General features: G+C 39.7%; 2 protein-coding genes across 4 annotated transcripts in view; both read left to right on the forward strand.

Annotated features, from left to right (window-relative positions):
* The first annotated feature begins 1,644 nt into the window (after positions 1 to 1,644).
* tbr1b (T-box brain transcription factor 1b) lies at positions 1,645 to 9,675 on the forward strand. The gene is made up of 6 exons (XM_026910018.3): positions 1,645 to 2,648; positions 3,143 to 3,297; positions 3,457 to 3,578; positions 3,908 to 4,066; positions 4,300 to 4,361; positions 5,082 to 9,675. The coding sequence occupies exons 1-6, from the start codon at positions 1,957 to 1,959 to the stop codon at positions 5,929 to 5,931; spliced, it is 2,040 nt and encodes a 679-aa protein (XP_026765819.1). The 5' UTR covers positions 1,645 to 1,956; the 3' UTR covers positions 5,932 to 9,675.
* Positions 9,676 to 14,110: 4,435 nt separating this feature from the next.
* The window catches only part of slc4a10b (solute carrier family 4 member 10b), a 47,731-nt gene continuing 43,197 nt past the window's right edge, over positions 14,111 to 18,644 (forward strand). The window contains exons 1-2 of one of the 3 annotated variants that reach the window (XR_008301795.1): positions 14,111 to 14,362; positions 18,449 to 18,478. Coding sequence is in view for 1 of the 3 variants with exons in the window: in XM_053234320.1 (XP_053090295.1) it covers positions 14,315 to 14,362; positions 18,449 to 18,478 (78 nt within the window). In the remaining 2 variants the exon portion in view is untranslated. The remainder of the gene's footprint in view (positions 14,363 to 18,448; positions 18,479 to 18,644) is intronic. The other 2 variants (XM_053234320.1, XR_004578238.2) reach the window with 2 other exon arrangements.

The raw sequence follows: 18,644 nt of genomic DNA on the forward strand, positions 1-18,644 counted from the left end.
GAGAAAGAGAGAGAGAGAGAGAGTGAGAGAGAGGGAGGGAGGGAGGGAGGGAGGGAGGAGGGAATAATGAGGAGGAGAAGATAGCCGCTCGTTCAGCTGGTTAGGCGCATGCAGGCAAGCCTGTGCTTGCACGTTCCTGGAGAATAGATTGCTGGACCCAGTTGCCCCTTTCTAATGACCCTTCTTGTTAGCCTCGGAAACGGAAAGCCTGTTCATTAGAAGTGCAGGTCCGCTCACCTCGGCGCGCATCCTCGCGCTCACACTCACCCGAGCTGTTTTACACTCATAAATGCGCGCGCATTCCGGGTTAAAAAATTGGGTTCTAATCGTCCAGGAGCTATTTCCCTCCAATCCAGGTTCCATCCTGCCCGTGGGAGAAATTATAACACTATGTTTTCACAAAAAAGATATGCTCACCGCTCATGTAAACGTCGTGGACGCTTCAAATTACCACGCACATATGCAGGTTTGTAGAATATGTTCTGAGATTGAGAAGGAGTAAGTAAACAGGGAGCAAATGAAAAGTGATGCCGGAAATAGAAAGAGAAGAAATCTGGACACTGATGACATAAGCAGCGGTTAATGAGAGGTAGCTGGGAGAGCCACTGTTCCCCATCAGACTGGCGACATCAATTCACAGTTTAATTCTTAGTGAAGGAGAGGACAAAGTTGCGTCCTCCATTACGCATGGACAGTGTGAGGAGTGCTGCTCGAAATACAAAACTTCTCAAAACAAAATTCTTTTCTTGATGCGAACACCAGTGTCTCTAAGTGGTAAAAAAAAATAAATTATATATATATATATATATATATATATATATATATATATATATATATATATATATGTATATATAGCGCTCTTCATACTGTATATTTTCCTAGTCTCTAAGTTATTGTTTTTGAGTTATTTATGCATATTAAATTAAAGCAAAAAAGAAAAAAAAAAAAATCTCCTGTAGAAATGTAAATGGATGGAAATTAAAATTGATCTTTCCAATTTTATACTATGACTGTTTGCATCACTGCTGTGTGCATGCTGAAGCAAAAAAAGGGATTAAGATAGTAATGCTGCGTTATTATTATTATTATTATTATTATTGTTGTTGTTGTTGTTGTTGTTGTTGTCTATCAGTCCTGCTTTGGAGTGCGCGTGGTGTACACTTTAATGTATAAACTGAAGTAGCCCACCCAGATAAATTATTGATTTCCCTTAGGATTAGTAAATACATATCCAGAGGAAGCTGGTGATTTCACTCCACATCACAATAGGAGATGAAACGCACTGTCTGCCATTTTATCTGCTTTAATGAGAAATCTTCGTTGTACTCGTGCGCAGTGTGTTTCCATTCACAACCTTAACGTGTAAATTCAGGTGTGTAGAACTATTCAAGGAGTAAATGTAGTACTATCATAAAACCAGTCATCATGTCTCATAATATTTATCTATATTGTAATGGTATGCAGTATAAATATTACATTGGTAATGGTCAGTAATTACTGATATTTGGCAATGAAGATGGTTATGATTGTTACCATTATATTGTAATTGTAATGATTTTGGCGAATCAAACTATTGTCTTTTGCAGTAGCTAAAATTACACCAGTCCCAGTTTTCACAAGTTTCAGTGTACAAACATCACTGGCCACAAGAAGCGAATACACTGTGGCGTGAAGGGCCTCCTTGATTATCCTAATTAAGTTCTGTCTAATTAAATTACTGTCACGTGTTAACCAATAGCAAAAGTCGATTCATTAACGATGCAGGCGGCAGGAATGAAAAGCGAAAGCCCCCTCGATTGCAAAGGTAGTGTCAACTGGCTGATTTGCTTTCTTGCACAAAGTAGCTCCGACCGCGGGAAGGCGTTTTTTTTTCTCTCCCGGGTTAACTTCGCGAGGCGTTAAGCCTGCGGTCTCACGTCGCACGCGTTAATTGCCCGCTTGCCGTCGTCGAAAGCTATGCAGCTCGAGCACTGCATCTCGCCAGCTCTCGCGCTCTCCAAGAAATGTTTGAGTGTGGGCAGTGGCTACCCAAACTCAGAGGGTTCTGATCTCGCCTTGCACGGCCATCCTATTACATCTGCTCGTGACAACCTGGAGAGAAGTTCACCCCTGAAAAAAAACTCCGCTGGGATGACGAATCAGTCAGAGGCGGACAATTTTGCCGACTCTAAGGACTCGTCGGGAGACGTGCAGAGAGGCAAACTCTCTCCAGCGCTCGACGGTGTCGCTGACATTCGTCACAACTTCGATGGATCTGCTGGAGAAAGGTATCTCCTGTCACAGTCCAGCCAAACTCAGCCTCTCTCCGCCAGCCCCGCCGCCATGTTCCCCTACCCCAGCCAGCACGGACCAGCGCACCCGGCCTTTTCCATCGGAAGCCCGAGTCGCTACATGGCGCATCATCCTGTCATTACGAACGGAGCTTACAACAGTTTGCTGAGCAACACTTCCCCACAGGGCTACCCGAGCGCCGGCTACCCGTACGCTCAGCAGTACGGCCACGCGTACCAAGGCGCCGCTTTCTACCAGTTCAGCTCGGCGCAGGCCGGACTGCTCCCGGGTAAAGCGCAGATCTACCTGTGCAACAGGGCGCTGTGGCTCAAATTTCATCGCCATCAGACCGAGATGATTATAACCAAGCAAGGGCGGTGGGTATTTTTTAAATTTCCTTTATTCGTTTTCACTAGAACGTTTAAATGGAAAAAGATGGAGTTGTAATTACTCAGCGTCAATCAGTCGTAAAATTTTTTACAGTATTTACTAACTTGTGTGTTTATTATATTTATACATAAATACACATTTACTACAATTATGGCGCACCTCCTTCTCCATTTCTCAACGCCAAACAATAACCACAACATTGGCTTTTTATTTTACTGAATTATCTTACATTCAGTTTTCATTTAATGATTTGATTTTAGTTATAGTTCATTTTAATTTATTTCTAATTATTGGAATTTTTTTGAATGTTAAAATTTACACCAATATTATATACTAAGCTATATATTATGCCTTATAATATCTTATATAGCATAATAATAATAGTAATAGTAATAATAATAATAATAATAATAATGTCTGATTTTATATAATGACAAACCTTTGCAGCAGTTAAATTAGTATAACTTTTGTCCATCTTTAGGCGAATGTTCCCGTTTTTAAGTTTCAACATATCCGGCCTGGACCCCACAGCTCACTACAACATTTTTGTTGATGTGATTCTGGCGGATGCGAACCACTGGCGCTTTCAGGGAGGCAAATGGGTTCCGTGCGGCAAAGCGGACACCAATGTGACAGGTATGCAGAAATACGCGTTAACTATGGGAAGATACTCCTGATGCCCTTTCAGCTTAACCTCACACCACCATAGAGCTTTGTTCCTTAGTGAAATATTTAACGAAATCATGAATAATAATAATAATAATAATAATAATAATAATGATGGTTTCTGTGTAGGAAACAGGGTGTACATGCACCCAGATTCTCCCAACACGGGCGCGCACTGGATGCGCCAAGAGATTTCATTTGGAAAATTGAAGTTAACGAACAACAAAGGAGCCTCGAACAACACAGGACAGGTTAGTCAAGCAATCTGACAAGGATAAAACAGTTTCTGAAAATTACTCAACGGAAATAATCAACAGACACGGACAGGAGAATGTTTATACCCTTTTTTTACGCACTTGATCATTGTCTGAGATAAAATTCCCCACAACATTTCTGTAACATTTAAACAGAATTTTAGTGTTCCATATATTTTCTATATCTTCTAGATTTGTCTAGTAATGCAATGATCATTATAACACTATGCGCTTTACAATTTCTACGCTAATCTAATGGAAAGAGGGTGGAGAGTTGCAGTGCGCTGCTGAGCTGACTCTTGTGTATTTCGGGGGCCTCTGCGCAGATGGTGGTGCTGCAGTCTCTACATAAATACCAGCCGCGGCTTCACGTGGTGCAGGTGAACGAAGACGGAACGGAGGACACGAGCCAACCTGGCCGCGTGCAGACCTTCACCTTCCCCGAGACGCAGTTCATCGCCGTCACGGCCTATCAAAATACCGATGTAAGAGCCCCAGCCTGGCTCAGCACCACCTCACTGACCAGTCATGTGCTGCTTATGCTCTTATCCATACGTGTGTAACGTGTTAACATTAGCCAAGAGTGATAATACAACTGTAATTGATAATACAAAGGACACTGCATTTTAATCTAATCTTTGTGGGAAGGAGTGGTGTTATCATTCTTCTCATTTATTAATTAATTAATTATTTTTTTTTATTATATTTCACCCCACAGATTACACAGCTAAAAATTGACCATAATCCATTTGCAAAAGGATTCCGGGACAATTATGACACGTAAGAATTTTTCATTATTATTTTTCAGTAATTTTATTTAATGTTGCGGCACATTAAACACCAGTCATGAGTTATTTTCATTCATATTTGAAGAGCTATGCGTTTCTGAAGCTAACTGTAGGCTACAGTTCTCCAGTTCTCCAATCCCGAACTCATATGTACACCCTGCTAAATTTAAACCTACTGATTTCCAATTTATATATATATATTTCTATATTTCTATATATATATATATATATATATATATATATATATATATATATATATATATATATATATACACATACATACTAAGCTACGAATTATCACCATATGGAATATTTCCATATTTGTCGAATATAATTATTTGTAACGAAATGTCAGAAAAACATTGCAATTCTTACTACACATTATATTTTATTTAAGATAAATAAGCGAACTTGCTCATATTAGTAAAAGCTAACATGCAGTCTGATAAATATGTTTCATAAACTCTGTATGATATATGATATCAAGGCATAATTTTGAAAGATATAGCTGTATATATATATATATATACATATGAACGATAAAGATTGATTCCCTGCTGTGAATTATATTCATAAACCAAAATGGTGCCTTTTCCAAATTTACTGGCGCCTTTACGCTCGACTGTTGTAATGTACTGTTCATGCAGGTTGCTCTGAAATGTTTCGTCAAGTTGATAATACGCAAACTCTGTTTGACCCTTTGCTATTCCAGCGTCTACACAGGTTGCGACATTGATCGCTTGACGCCGTCCCCGGGTGAGTCTCCGCGCTCTCAGCTCATGCCGAGCGCGCGCTACGCCGCCATGCCGGGCTCCTTCCTGCAGGACCAGTTTGTCAGCTCGTATGCCAAGTCCCGCTTTCACCCTGGCGTCGGTGGCGCTCCTGGCACGGACCGCGGCGTCCCGCTCGGCAACAGCTTGCTTTCGCCGCAGCAAACCGACGAGACCGCGGTGGGCTCCCCGCAGCGCTGGTTCGTCACCCCGGCCAACAACCGACTGGACTTCGCCGCCTCGGCGTACGACGCTGCCGCCGCGGCCGATCTCGCGGGCAACGCGGCCACGCTGCTCTCGTACGCGGCCGCCGGAGTCAAAACTCTCCCACTGCCCGCGGCCGGCTGCTCTAACCGGGCCCTGGGCTACTACGGCGAGGCGACGGCGTGGGGAGCACGCACTCCGCCTCAGTACTGCGGTAAATCCGGTGCCGTGCTCCCCTGTTGGCCCTCCAACTCAGTCCCGGGCCGGACAGCGGCTGCGGGTTACCTGGTCGGGCTGGACGAGGGCGACCCTGCCGCGCCTGAGAGATCCCCGCTGGGCACAAACGACGACGCCAAACCCAAGGACCTGTCCGAGTCCAGCTGGATAGAGACGCCCTCCTCAATTAAGTCGATCGACTCGAGCGATTCGGGCATTTTCGAGCAAGCCAAGCGGAGGAGGATCTCTCCATCTGCCACGCCGGTTTCGGAAACAGCATCGCCGTTAAAATCTGAAATGCTGACGCCCAGGGAGTGCGAGAAGAACTGCTCCAAGGACATTGGCTACTACAGCTTCTATTCACACAGTTAGACACTGGAAGTGGTCGGAACGCAGGGCACTGCTCCTGCCACCACGAGTTCAAAGAATCCGATTCATATTGATCTATTTATTCATATTTTATTTTGGCTATTTATTTATCTATTTATTCGTGCATTTATTTGTATATTTAGAGCTACTAAGCTACGCGGCCTATCATTCTTTTTAAAACTTAGTACCAGGTTTATAATTTACTTTGTTTGCATTTGTTGATAACACCACTGTAACTAAATAATGTATATACCTGTGTAGACATCCGTGATTTCTCATTACCTGTTGATGTACAGTATGGAGAAGGACAGGACTATTAGATTCCTGGGGCGATGTTTTTAGCGGAAATCCGGCTGTTTTATGTTGGAAATGCTTTAGGTTGGAAGAGAAGTGGTAAGGCCCAGTCTGTCTTCTCCTACAGAAACGCTCTTACAGGAGATGACAGATAGGGACCACTCAGAGTTCCAGACATTCAGTAGCTCAGTGTTAATAGACACCAAACAGAGTTGTATTGCATTGTATTGCTGTTGTTTGGAAATATATTAGTCTGTAGTTTAATCGTTGCTCTCTACGTGAGATCATTTTGTACTTTGTTGTAACGCTGTTGGTAGGCCGCTAATGATGAAATCAGATACTTTTATGATATTTAAATCCTTGGTATAAGGGAAAAGCAGTAAATTATTTGTACAGGGCAGGTACCATTTCTTACAGGCGACATCATTTCACCATGTTCCGACCTCCGACATTTTTATTGTGATTTAATGGGCATTTATTATGATGATTTTCCTCCTAATTTCATAATTCCCGAGACGAGACGCATCAGTTAGGCCTGCTGATAAAAAGATAATGTAATTGTGCTGTGCTTCTTTGCAATAAATACAAGAGCCTAAAACTGTTAGCAAAACAGCCTTCAAATGAGACTTCTAATCAAGGTTCAATCGTGCCTAAAAATGTAGGTTATTCTGCCATGTTCTCAGGTTTGGCGCCAGGAGCATGTGCTTTAGAGGAGTACGCGTCCATCTGTCGCTCTATTAGTCTATTATATTAACACTGCAATGTGTGCAATTACATTCCCTTCTCCCCATGCATCAGTGGTACATTTTACAAAAAAAAAAAAAATAATAATAATGATAATAACTTGTCTACTTCGTTACCACATAGGCCACAAAAACATATTTACAACAACAAAGAGTAAGGAGGAAACACCTTTTTTTTTTTTTTCCAGTGGGTCTTATTAACATGGATTACGCACAGAGAAAAATGAATTAGTGTCCAACAGGTAGTTCTAAAAACAACAGCATCAAAAAACCCTCTAATCTGAGTTACTACTTTTGGCAACAGATTGACGATATGATGCACATATGGCACACAGATAAAGGCATATTGAGGCCGCCAAGTGTCACCTACACACTATTAAGAAATGGCAGCAATATCTCAGTCACAGTCTCAAACAATGAGTTAAAAATAAAATGCATTCATTTTAATGACCCTATGTTCCAGTAATCTTTTGACCCAGTTTATTTTATTACAAGTTCCTATGAATTGATTAAGTTAGTAAGCTAACTGGGATACAAATACATAGTTTATCATATATGCAGTAAAATAAGAATATTCTTTATGATAAACCCTTAGACAACAAGTTCTTTTCATCATTCTTGTCACATTCAGTATGAGTACAAATGGCAGGCTATGGAAATAGTGTAGTCTAGTAAAATAAATTTTGTGGGTCTATATGCGTTGTTTATCAATTATATGTGCTTTGATTTTTGTGTTGTCATATCCTAGCAGTTGTTGCTACACAACCCAGTGTGTGTGGTTTCATGTGGAAACTTTGTTTTGCTGCCATCCGGTGGTGGCGGAATTTTCCTTCCTTCCTGCTTCAGTTAAATATCAATTAAATCCCACGGGATGCTTGTTAGCAAAACGTTTAAGGTTGATGATAATGTTAGGGAAGCTGATTAACAATTCGAAGAAAGGGGTTTTAGCTGAAGCCTGATATCCCAAAATAATTTTGGAAAAGGAATTACATGTCAATTACGCAATTACACCTCATGTCCACCAGAGGGCGCCAGCAGCAGCGCCATGTTCAGACAAGGGTCTCAGAGCTGATTTACCAACCAACCTAGACACAATAATCAATCGTATTATAAAAAAAAAGAAATGACAATAAATGATTCGTGGCTGAACTTGGCCACTGACTTGATTTAATATAAGACGTTGTAAATATATACTTATAATTTTGCAGCTGAAGTTCCCAGTTCAGAATCTTCCTTTATGCTTAAAGGAAAACTCCACCCTGAAAAACATTAAATATGTCCATATTGAAATATTTGTGATGTGTTTAGCGAATTTGGTGCTAATTTGTTGGTTGGTGCTGTATTTTCATTATTCCTGTGAGAAGTTTATGGTTGTGCACTGTGCTGACATCACTAGGGGCCATTGCTAGTGCAGTCACAATAGTGTCTAATAAGAGAAAAGAAATTTAATCATCTCAAACATAAGTGATAACGGTCAGGTTTAACCGTTAGCTCCTAAAAAAAGTGCAAGAGCTTCTGTTCTCACTCACCTTTACTTACGATGGCCAGTGTCATATTAATGAGAAATGAAACACAGAAATAGTGGCAACAGCAAAAGGACTCAAAATTCCAGAATGCAATGCAGCTATATGATGCAGTTGAGTTACGGCAGAGACTTGCCCTGGCTAGTTAGTGATCTATGAAATGACAAGCACAATAACATCAATGGTGGTATTAGCATGAAAATTGAAAAGCTGTAGAATTGTGTTTGAGTAGAGTGTACAGATGAAGAGGTGAGAGAGCTGGACAAATGGAAAGACTAAAGTGTTGTTACATCGTTTTCTTTACATAGAGATTGCTAATGCTGTGTTCGAGACAAGGTTGCAGTTTGTAAATCCCTGCCTCCAACCAGTAAAAGCCACAGAAAACACCCCCTCAACATTTCAACTCATCAACTTGGGGTAGTCTTCTCAAGTACAGTTCCTTCCCTGTTTACAGAATGATGTCAAATCAACACAGTCGTGTACACTGTGACCAGTGTAAAGGCCCCCTTCACTACAAGTAAATTAGTTTATAACAGTATTGGCTTTAGATAAATTAATACATAGAGACATGTTTGAGAAGGTAATCAGAAGGTAATCATGAATGTTAAAGTTAGTTATATAACTAACATTAGCTGGCTAGCTTCTTGCTAACACTAATCGCTTTTGACCGCTGGTGTTGCTGTACTGCAATTTCAGTCCAGAATGTTGCATGAATGTTTGAAGTCCACTATAGTACAACAGTATCAGTAGCCACTCAGGCCTGTAACTATGAAACTGCAGTCACAGTAGCTATTTATTAGCAAACAAAAGACACTCTTTCATGGAGGTGTCCATGTTTTTTTTCCCACTTTGCTTGTCGAATGTGCCGAGGTGGGAAATTATGTCATTACAACTTGCAAATTTCCACTGACAAGCCACCAAAATGCAGCAGAAAGGTTGGAAGGAAGGAAGGTCTACAAATAAAGTAAAAAATAAAAGCCTTTTCTGTCACATTGACAGTTTTATAGTTTAAACGTTACCCTTTATCAACACAGAGTAGCTGTATGTTTTCACTCAACAGCCATCTATCTATCTATCTATCTATACATACAGTCAGGTCTGGAAGTATTTGGACAATGACAGAGTTTTTGTGATTTTGCCTTTATACACCACCACAATTGATTTGAAATAAAACAATCAAGATGTGATCGAAGTGTAGACTTTCAGCTTTATTTTAAGAGTTTCCACAAAAATATGGCATTTACCATTTAGGAATTACAGCCATTTTAAGCAAAGCACTTCCATTTTCAGGGGCTCAAAGGTATTTGGACACTTGACTGACAAGAAGTTAATTGACCAGCTGCCGTCCATTCCCTCGTTACTTCAAGATAAATGAAGCAGATAAAAGGTCTGGAGTTGATATCATGTATTGAGTTGGCATTTGGCAGCTGTTTGACAGGAGCTACCAATATGAAGTCCAAGGAGATCTCAATGCAAGTGAAGGAGGCCATCATTTGGATGAAAAAACAACATAAATCTATAAGAGAAATAGCAAAAACCTTAGGTGTGGCCAAATCATCAGTTGGGTACATTCTTAAAAAGAAAGAAAGCACTGGTGAGCTCAACAACATCGAAAGGCCTGGAAGACCACGGAAGACAACTAAAGTGGATGATCGCAGAATCCTTTCCTTGGTGAAGAAAAACCCCTTCACAACATCAACAGAAGTCAAGAATACACTGGAGAAGGTAGGCGTATCATTGTCAAAATCTACAATCAAGAGACACCTTCATGAATGTAAATACAGAGGGTTTACAACAAAGTGCAAACCACTGGTAACATTCAAGAACAGAAAAGCCAGATTAGACTTTGCCAGAAAACATCTAAAAAAGCCTCCCATGTTCTGGAATAAGATTCTTTGGACCAAGATTAAACCAAGATTAACTTGTACCAGAATGATGGGAAGAGAAAAGTATGGCAAAAGAAAGGAACAGCTCATGATCCAAAGTATACCACATCATGTGTCAAACATGGTGGAGGCAGTGTTATGGCATGGGCATGTATGGCTGCCAATGGAACGGGCTCACTGGTGTTTATTGATGATGTGACTGCTGACAGAAGTAGCAAGATGAATTCTGAGGTGTATAGGGCTACACTCTCTGCTCACATTCAGCCAAATGCTACAAAACTGATAGGACGCTGCTTCACAGTGCAGGTGGATAATGACCCTAAACATACTGCGAAAGCAACTCAAGACTTTTTGAAGGCAAAGAAATGGAATATTCTTCAATGGCCAAGTCAGTCGCCTGATCTCAACCCAATAGAGCATGCTTTTCACTTACTGAAGACAAGAGTGAAGGCAAAAAGACCCACAAACAAGCAGCAACTGAAGATGGCTGCAGTGAAGGCCTGGCAAAGCATCTCCAGGGAAGAAACTTAGAATTTGAGTTTTGAGAACATGGGCTCCAGACTTCAGGCAGTCATTGACTGCAAAGGATTTTCATCCAAGTATTAAAATTATTATATTTACAATTGGAGGTACTCTGTTGAAAATGGCTGTAATTCCTAAATAGTAAATGCCATATTTTTGTGGAACCTCTTAAAATAAAGCTGAAAGTCTACACTTCGATCACATCTTGATTGTTTTATTTCAAATCCACTGTGGTGGTGTATAAAGGCAAAATCACAAAAACTCCATCATTGTCCATATACTTCCAGGCCTGACTGTATACAGCACCACGGTGCTATATATATATATATATATATATATATATATATATATATATATATATATATATATATATATATATATATATATATATGTATATTTATACTCCACAACTTATATATATAAAGCATCACAGTTGCTCCCCAGTGCATTGCTCTCCAGGAATAGAGGAAGCAAAATCTTCACCACACACAACGTTTTTCTTACTTGGTGTCTCATTCTGTGAATAAAAAGTTTCAAGAAATTTGTTCTTTTTATTTTATATGAGAGAGAATTAACTTGTTGTCAATGTTTACGAAAGGTGGCTTACGCTGCATTTGCATTGTGTAACAACTAACCCCACAGGATGGAGGCTGTATTTAAGCCTAGCTAACACTTACCGTGAGTCGTAGGCAAGTAGACACACACACACACACACACACACACACTTTTGTAGGCAAGAAGATACACACACACACACACGCACACACACACACACACACACAGAGTTCAGTAACCAAAAAAAACCCCAAAAAACTGGTGACAAAAAATTTACGTACATGCCCTGAAAACACTCTTTGACAGAGTTCTTGAGAACACAAGCGAATCGTTCTTGGCTGAAGACCATTGCTCACAAATGTGGTAATGTGACCAGAAGAACACGCTGCTTGACCTTGTGTAATAGCATAAAAAAAACATATTACATTTGTCCATGCATTCCCCTAAACACAACCTCTGCAGAAAAGTATTTTTAGAAATAACATTTCTGCAAATGTTAATGCATACTTATTTTATATTTGATGAGCTTAAAAAAAATGTATTATGGCATGTGCAAAAGTTTGGACACCCTTCCAGTTCTCAGAACTTAATTAATTTGTTAGGCCTTCATTGACTTGTTAGGACTTGTTATTCAGGTCAAGAATGGTCATTAGGCATTTCAGCTGAGCATAAAAAAATTTCTCTGGCTCTTCAAACCTTGTGCTGACACTCAACCAACATGGGTTCCTCTAAGCAGCTGACTGAGGATCTGAAAATTAATCTAATTGATGATGAAAGAGGCTGGCTTCTACAACAGGGCAGCGATCCAAAACATACCTCAAAATCCAACATGAACTGCTTTAGGAAATACAAGCAGAAATTTTTGGAATCCCTTTTTGGTCCCCTGACTTGAAGGTGGCTCAAGATTATCTTAAAGAACTAGAAACATTCTGTAAGGAATAGTGGTTGAAAACTCCTAAAACAAGAATAGCAGGATTCCTAGTTGGCTACAAAAAAGTGTTTGCAAGCTGTGATATCTGCTGAAGGGGTAGTATGTACTGACTTGCCACAATTACTATTTAATTTTTATTTCTATTTTTTGGGTTCATCAAATGTAAAGGAACAGTGCATTTGCAGAAATGTTTTTTTTTTTTTTTTTTTTTCAAATATTTTGATGCAGAGGTTGTGTTTACTGCTTTTCTCTTCACAAATCAACAAAATATGAGATTCTGTGAGGGGTGCCCAAACATTTGCATACAACTATATATAAGTATATAAAAGTTAGACATAAGCTTACATGTACAGTTCTTGATGTTAGTGTCTGTACTTTATGTGTTTCATGTGAATTATAGAGTTTCTGTGAATAAATGAAGCCCACAGTGGAAACATGAAGTAAGTCAACAACTTTTTACATGGACATTCAGCAGCTTGTGACCATAGATTTGGTGGGGCAGTCAAGCAAAAAGTCCAGAGGCTATCACAATTGACTCACACTATAGGCTACTCTCTAGTGAATTTTTAGAGTAACCCTGTAATAGGCTGTAGAGGGTGAAAAACATACAGTCATCCAGCATAGTCTAGCAGCATATTTTGAGCGGTAGCCCAAAAAATTAAAGTATTGCAAAGTGAGACAAATTTTTCTTCTTTTCCCAACATGGGAAACAAGACCACCACGGTACACACACGTTTCTGAACATTCTTCAGCCCATAATCTCGTTCTCCCTCTCCCAATCATTGCAATATATCTAACATCAAGGTCTTGGTAACCCTGGCATTAACGGTCCTGTCCACTCCTCCACCACTGAAAATGTTCATTGTTCATAGAGTGAGTATGGGACAGTGTGATTCGTGCCCCAGTGGGTCTCTATTAGATCATGTTGCAGTTCCCATTTTTGACCACTAGGTGCAACAATACCTCTATGGAGAACTGAGAGCCCTTCTCCATGATTGTGCAACATTTAGAAAGGTGAGCAATGGCCCAATGGATGAGCTGCCACTGACTAATCTGAATAGTAATTACTCATCATTACTAATTACTAATTATTCATCAGCCTAAGTACGCTAACCATAATATCCAACCAAACCTGATCCTCTGCTTGGCTAAACCTAATTGTATCTGTATTGTATTGTTTGTCAGTTGGGTTTTACTGGATGTTGTGTGGACCAAAACAAGCGTGATCTTATGAGCTACTCAAGTTGCCGTCTCAGAGCTCCAGGGTCTCCAGTTCGATCCTGAGATCAGGTTACTGTCTAGAGCTCTGCATGTTATCTGCCTGTCTGTCTGGGTTTCCTCTGGGTTTCCTGGTTTCCTCCCACTGTCTAAAAACATGTTTGTAGATGGATTGGTTTTGCTGAATTGCCCTTAGGTGTGAATGTGTATGTGTGTGTGTTTTCCTGCTCCCTGTCCAGCATTCTCAGGACCCTGACCAGGATAAATTGGTTACTGAAAATGCATTAATGAATGAATGATGAAATCAAAACAAAACAACAATGGAAAATGAAATGTTAAACCACTTAATTTTTAAACAATAGTAAGGTTTTGTGTAGGAGGACCTTCTGTGATGCAATCCATCCCCCAAGTCATCACTTAATATAGAGCAACCCTTAAAGGAACATTGTATCCTCTAACGTTTATAGTGTGTCAGTGAGTATTAAATGCGTCACAGTGCACTTGACACACACACACACACACACACACACAGACAGAGAGAGAGAGAGAGAGGGAGAGAGAGATGGATGCACCCCTTCCAGAGTAATAATATTAGGGTCGGCCTGACTACTTTACTAAACATGTGACCACGCTGTGTCGATGCTCACAGCTCCAGTGCCGCTTCACAGAAGCAGAACATCTAAAGCAGCACAGCCAGCCAGTAGGTAAGCCAAGATGGACCTGAAGGATCAGGGCGCTCAAATGGAGCCGCTGCTTCCCACGGTAAGATCCTCTTTCCCTTACACGCTCCTTCAACACCTTGCGTACATTTAACGCCCATGCTGACTATGCAGACCGCTGCGCATTCGCAGCCTGATGCAAATTCATTTCTATCATCAGATAGCAGGAGAAATGTGGGATCTCTTCAACGCCATAAGCAATGTGCGCATTTACAGTTACACAGCAATCGGCTGTGCGTCTGATCACAGGCTGTCTGGTGAAACGTGACTGGATGCTGCGGCTCTGTGCACTGCGTCTAAACGCTCGTTAAAGGCATACACGATATGCACGAATGCTGAGAGGATTCATTCCTAGGATTCGCCTATTACAACAGGCAATGGTGCTGTTATATTAGCTGCTGAATATAAAATATCCTATGGGAAAAGCATCAGCGCGCATTGCCGCAAGTGTCGCAGACTCAGAGGACGCAGGGAAGTTGATTTACACCTCAAGAGCAGAAGCAGAGGAACTTCACGCAACACTGATGCCTTAAGCAACCCTATTGCCTTCTACTGCCATACTCTTATTTCAGGCTATTTATAGTTATAAATCACTTGGGATGTGAGAACTGTCAGATGCTTTCATTTGAAAATATATACAGTGGACATTTTGACAGATACTTGAATCTGAAGGTCCTGTAGATTTAACACATTTCTGTATAAGATATAGGTAAGCTGCATTAGATGACCAAATACCATATCAGCAAGGCATATTACTGTGATGGAAGAGCTGAGTCTTTAAGCATCATGAATAAAATGTTAATAATTCTTAATAATTTAATAATTAATTCTTAATTTTATTCAACACTTTCATCAGCTGCGCCCAACTATTCCGATAAATGCAAATGATAAATAAATGGATATCGTAACACAGCTAAACATTAGACTTTATAATTTATTCCAGACAAGATTCCAATTGCAAGTTGTACTATAGAGTACAGAAATGGGACATGGTACAATCTAGCATAACAATGAAAGAATTAAGTTTCCGTGGTCATTTGTGCATTCTTCAATAGTGTAAATGTTTATGTTGTAGACTGTTTGGGTTTAGATTGAAATTTAATAGTCATTCATTCATCTTCAGTAACTGCTTTATCCAGGTCAGGGTTGTGGTGGATTTAGCAATTTAGCAGTCAGTGTTTTGATACTGATGTACCTTCTCCCAGTGCCCAGGGTGTTTTGGGTCCCAACACGCAACTCTGTTGCATGATATGTCCCACTGGGAGGTATCATGGTCTCAGTGACTTTCTGTGCAGAGCATACATCCTTGTATGAAGCTTTTCTTTATTACACATTGGCTAGCCAGAAGGGTAGTCTTGATAGCATTGAAGTAGAATTTGGTATGTCTTTATCATTTTCATCTCAGTATGTGATGGCATTGTTTGACGTTTTAGTAAGGATGGGAGACATTTCAACTGGAATAAGAAAGAAAGAAGTATAGAATGCAATAGTAGAAAATGAGAGGCTGAAGAATATTACCATAGCTGTGAGCTGAAAGTCTTTAAAAATCAGAAGGATAACCTATCAGAGCTGTCTGGGACAAAGAATTTCCATTTAGTAGTTGATTGCTTTCTGAAGGTGTTTAGATGTGGGTTTGGAAAGGTGAATAGTGCTCTTTACATTCATTCATTCATTCATTCATCTTTAGCATCCACTTGGTCAGGGTCATGCTTATCCTGGTCAGGGTACCAGGAACACTGGACATAAGGCGGGACCTTCCATACACCCCACATGGAATGCCGCTCTAACCCTAGGGTATTTTAGATCCACCAGTCCACCTGCTGGCATGGTTTTGGGAGGTGGAAGGAAACCAGAGAACCCAGAGGAAACCCATGCAGACATGGGAAGAACATGTAAAACTCCACACAGACAGTAACCCAAGCTCATTATCGAACTAGGGACTCTACAGCTGTGAGGTGAAAATGCTTCTCACTAGTGTGTTCTCCCAAAATATGACTTACAAAATATGTTTTTAGAATGTCTGTGAGACCTGACGTTTTGCTGACTGCATACTAGAATCTGGGGATGTTCGTTCTTCTCTGGTAAGACAGTGTAATGGGCAAAGACATTCTAGCATAGTGACGTTGGAGATTCATTATTAGACAATTTACCAGACCATCAGTTACCAGAGTCTCGTAACCTATTTTCAGAGTTACTCAGGAACTAAACATTGAGAAAGTGATCATTGACTACATGAAACATACTCTGTATTTAATCATAACCTGATGCTTTATTGTTCATCCCACTTAACCCAATAATTAAGTCTGTACTGAATAATTCATTAGAGCCTTGAATACCCTCATAAGATTGAAATGGGCCCCTTGGTTCCAAATTTAGCTATTAATGTGCATGTTTACCTCCCAAACCATTTGTACAGAGTTATAATCCATTCTGTAAGGCTCGAGCTGGGCCTTAGCAATGTGGCTTGTGGGCGAGAGTCTCTCTATTAAGCCACAATTTGCTCCCACTCAGTCAACCTGAGTGCTGAGTGCTAGAGCGTGTTTTTGCAGGGGTGGATGAAGAATACCAGCTTATGAAAATACCAAATGCATGTATGAATATCTTTTTTATGATATTTAAGCACAAACTCCTACAATTAATCACTTCCGAGCAGATTTCTCTTCATTATCCCTGAACAGTTGACCGAAAAGCAGCTTTTATGTGACCCTAAAAACAGCCTTCTGCTGCACCTATCGTGAACTCGCTGGTATGAGGGGTCAGATTGCTCTGATCTGGTGCTTAACGCAGGCTTGCTCTGACATATTAATCCTTTAGTTGGAATTATGAATCCAACTCTTGCAAAGTAACATGACATTGTTTCACTATGGCTAATGTGCTTTGGTTTTAAAATACTACAATACTGAGGACAAGAGTATAAACAGTAATGATTTATTATTACTCAAAAAGGTAAAGAAGAGTATAATAATATATTAATTATTAAATAATATTATTGTATAATGTTCATTAAAAATTTAACTTCACTTTCAGTGCACTTTCTTCATTTTCATATATGAGAAGTTATTGAATATGATGATATTTTTTATAAGAACCTGAGAAGTATGAATTTTTAGATATGACAAGGAGCTAAATATGACAAGGTCATGACAAGGTCATATTTAGCTCCTATAATCAGCAGGTGTTGCAGCAGGTAGCATTGCTGCCTCAGCTCCATGGTCCTCGGTTCTTCTTATTGCCTGTGTGGCAATTCTGAAATTATTCTCCCTGTGTATTTGTGGGTTTCCTTTGGGTTCTCTGGTTTCAATCAGCCTCCCATCTAGGGTGTATTCTCCCAGCATTCCTGAGATCCAGCCATGATCCTGACCAGGATAAAGAGGTTACTGATGATGATTGAAAGTTAGCTAATCAGTTGACTTTATCAATTACCTCATACAGAATAAGATACTGTCCATACTGATGCTTCAGGTACAGTTTATACTGTAGTCTTGTACTTATATACAGAAGAGAATGCACTTCTCTGTGTATTGCAGTTATTTTGTAATACACATGAATTATACAGTATGTACACAGTATATCAACAATTACAAGTTAATTTACTGTGAAATCCTAAATATTTGCCATCTAAGTTATACGTAATAACCATTTGTAATAAGTAATAACGTAATAACCACTCCAAGTACAGCAGTTTTCACTATTCTACATAAAGAAGTGAAATCTTTCAGTATAAGAATTTTCAGTGGTTATATGGCAAACATATAGATATAATAAGATAAACTTACATGAACTTACACAGGCTAAAACCCTTGGTGATATAGTCACTTGTTAAACAAATGTGAACGAGTTACCAGTAAATTATGTATTAATATGTTTCTGTATCTGCTTTTTTTGTACACAGAATGTAAGGATCTATACACAAAATAAACCTACTGTGAGAAAATGTCAGTTTTCATTTAATTTAAAAAGCCCTTTTTACAGTTCTAAACACTGAGCACTGTTCTGTTACTGTTACACTAAGTAACAGAAAACAAACACATAAACATGCTGTACCTTACCAAGTACAGGTAAAATGAGCTTATTATGAGAGGCGGAAATTACATTGTTTGAGTCTAACAGAGAATTTTTGCTTTTGCAGGTAATAACACCTTCCCGAGGAAGAAGTGTGGTGAGTTGACTGGTTTATTTAATTTCGCTGAATTTCATATTTTCTTTTCATCTCCTGCTAAAGCACTAAAGCACTGAAAGATTTTCCCCAATTACTACTTGGTATATTTACTTATTTTTGTGATAACTGTTGCACATTATTGGCAGGTTCTCTAGTCATGGTGTAA

The sequence above is a fragment of the Pangasianodon hypophthalmus genome, chromosome 5 (genome assembly GCF_027358585.1).
Source record: "Pangasianodon hypophthalmus isolate fPanHyp1 chromosome 5, fPanHyp1.pri, whole genome shotgun sequence".
NCBI lineage: Eukaryota > Metazoa > Chordata > Actinopteri > Siluriformes > Pangasiidae > Pangasianodon > Pangasianodon hypophthalmus.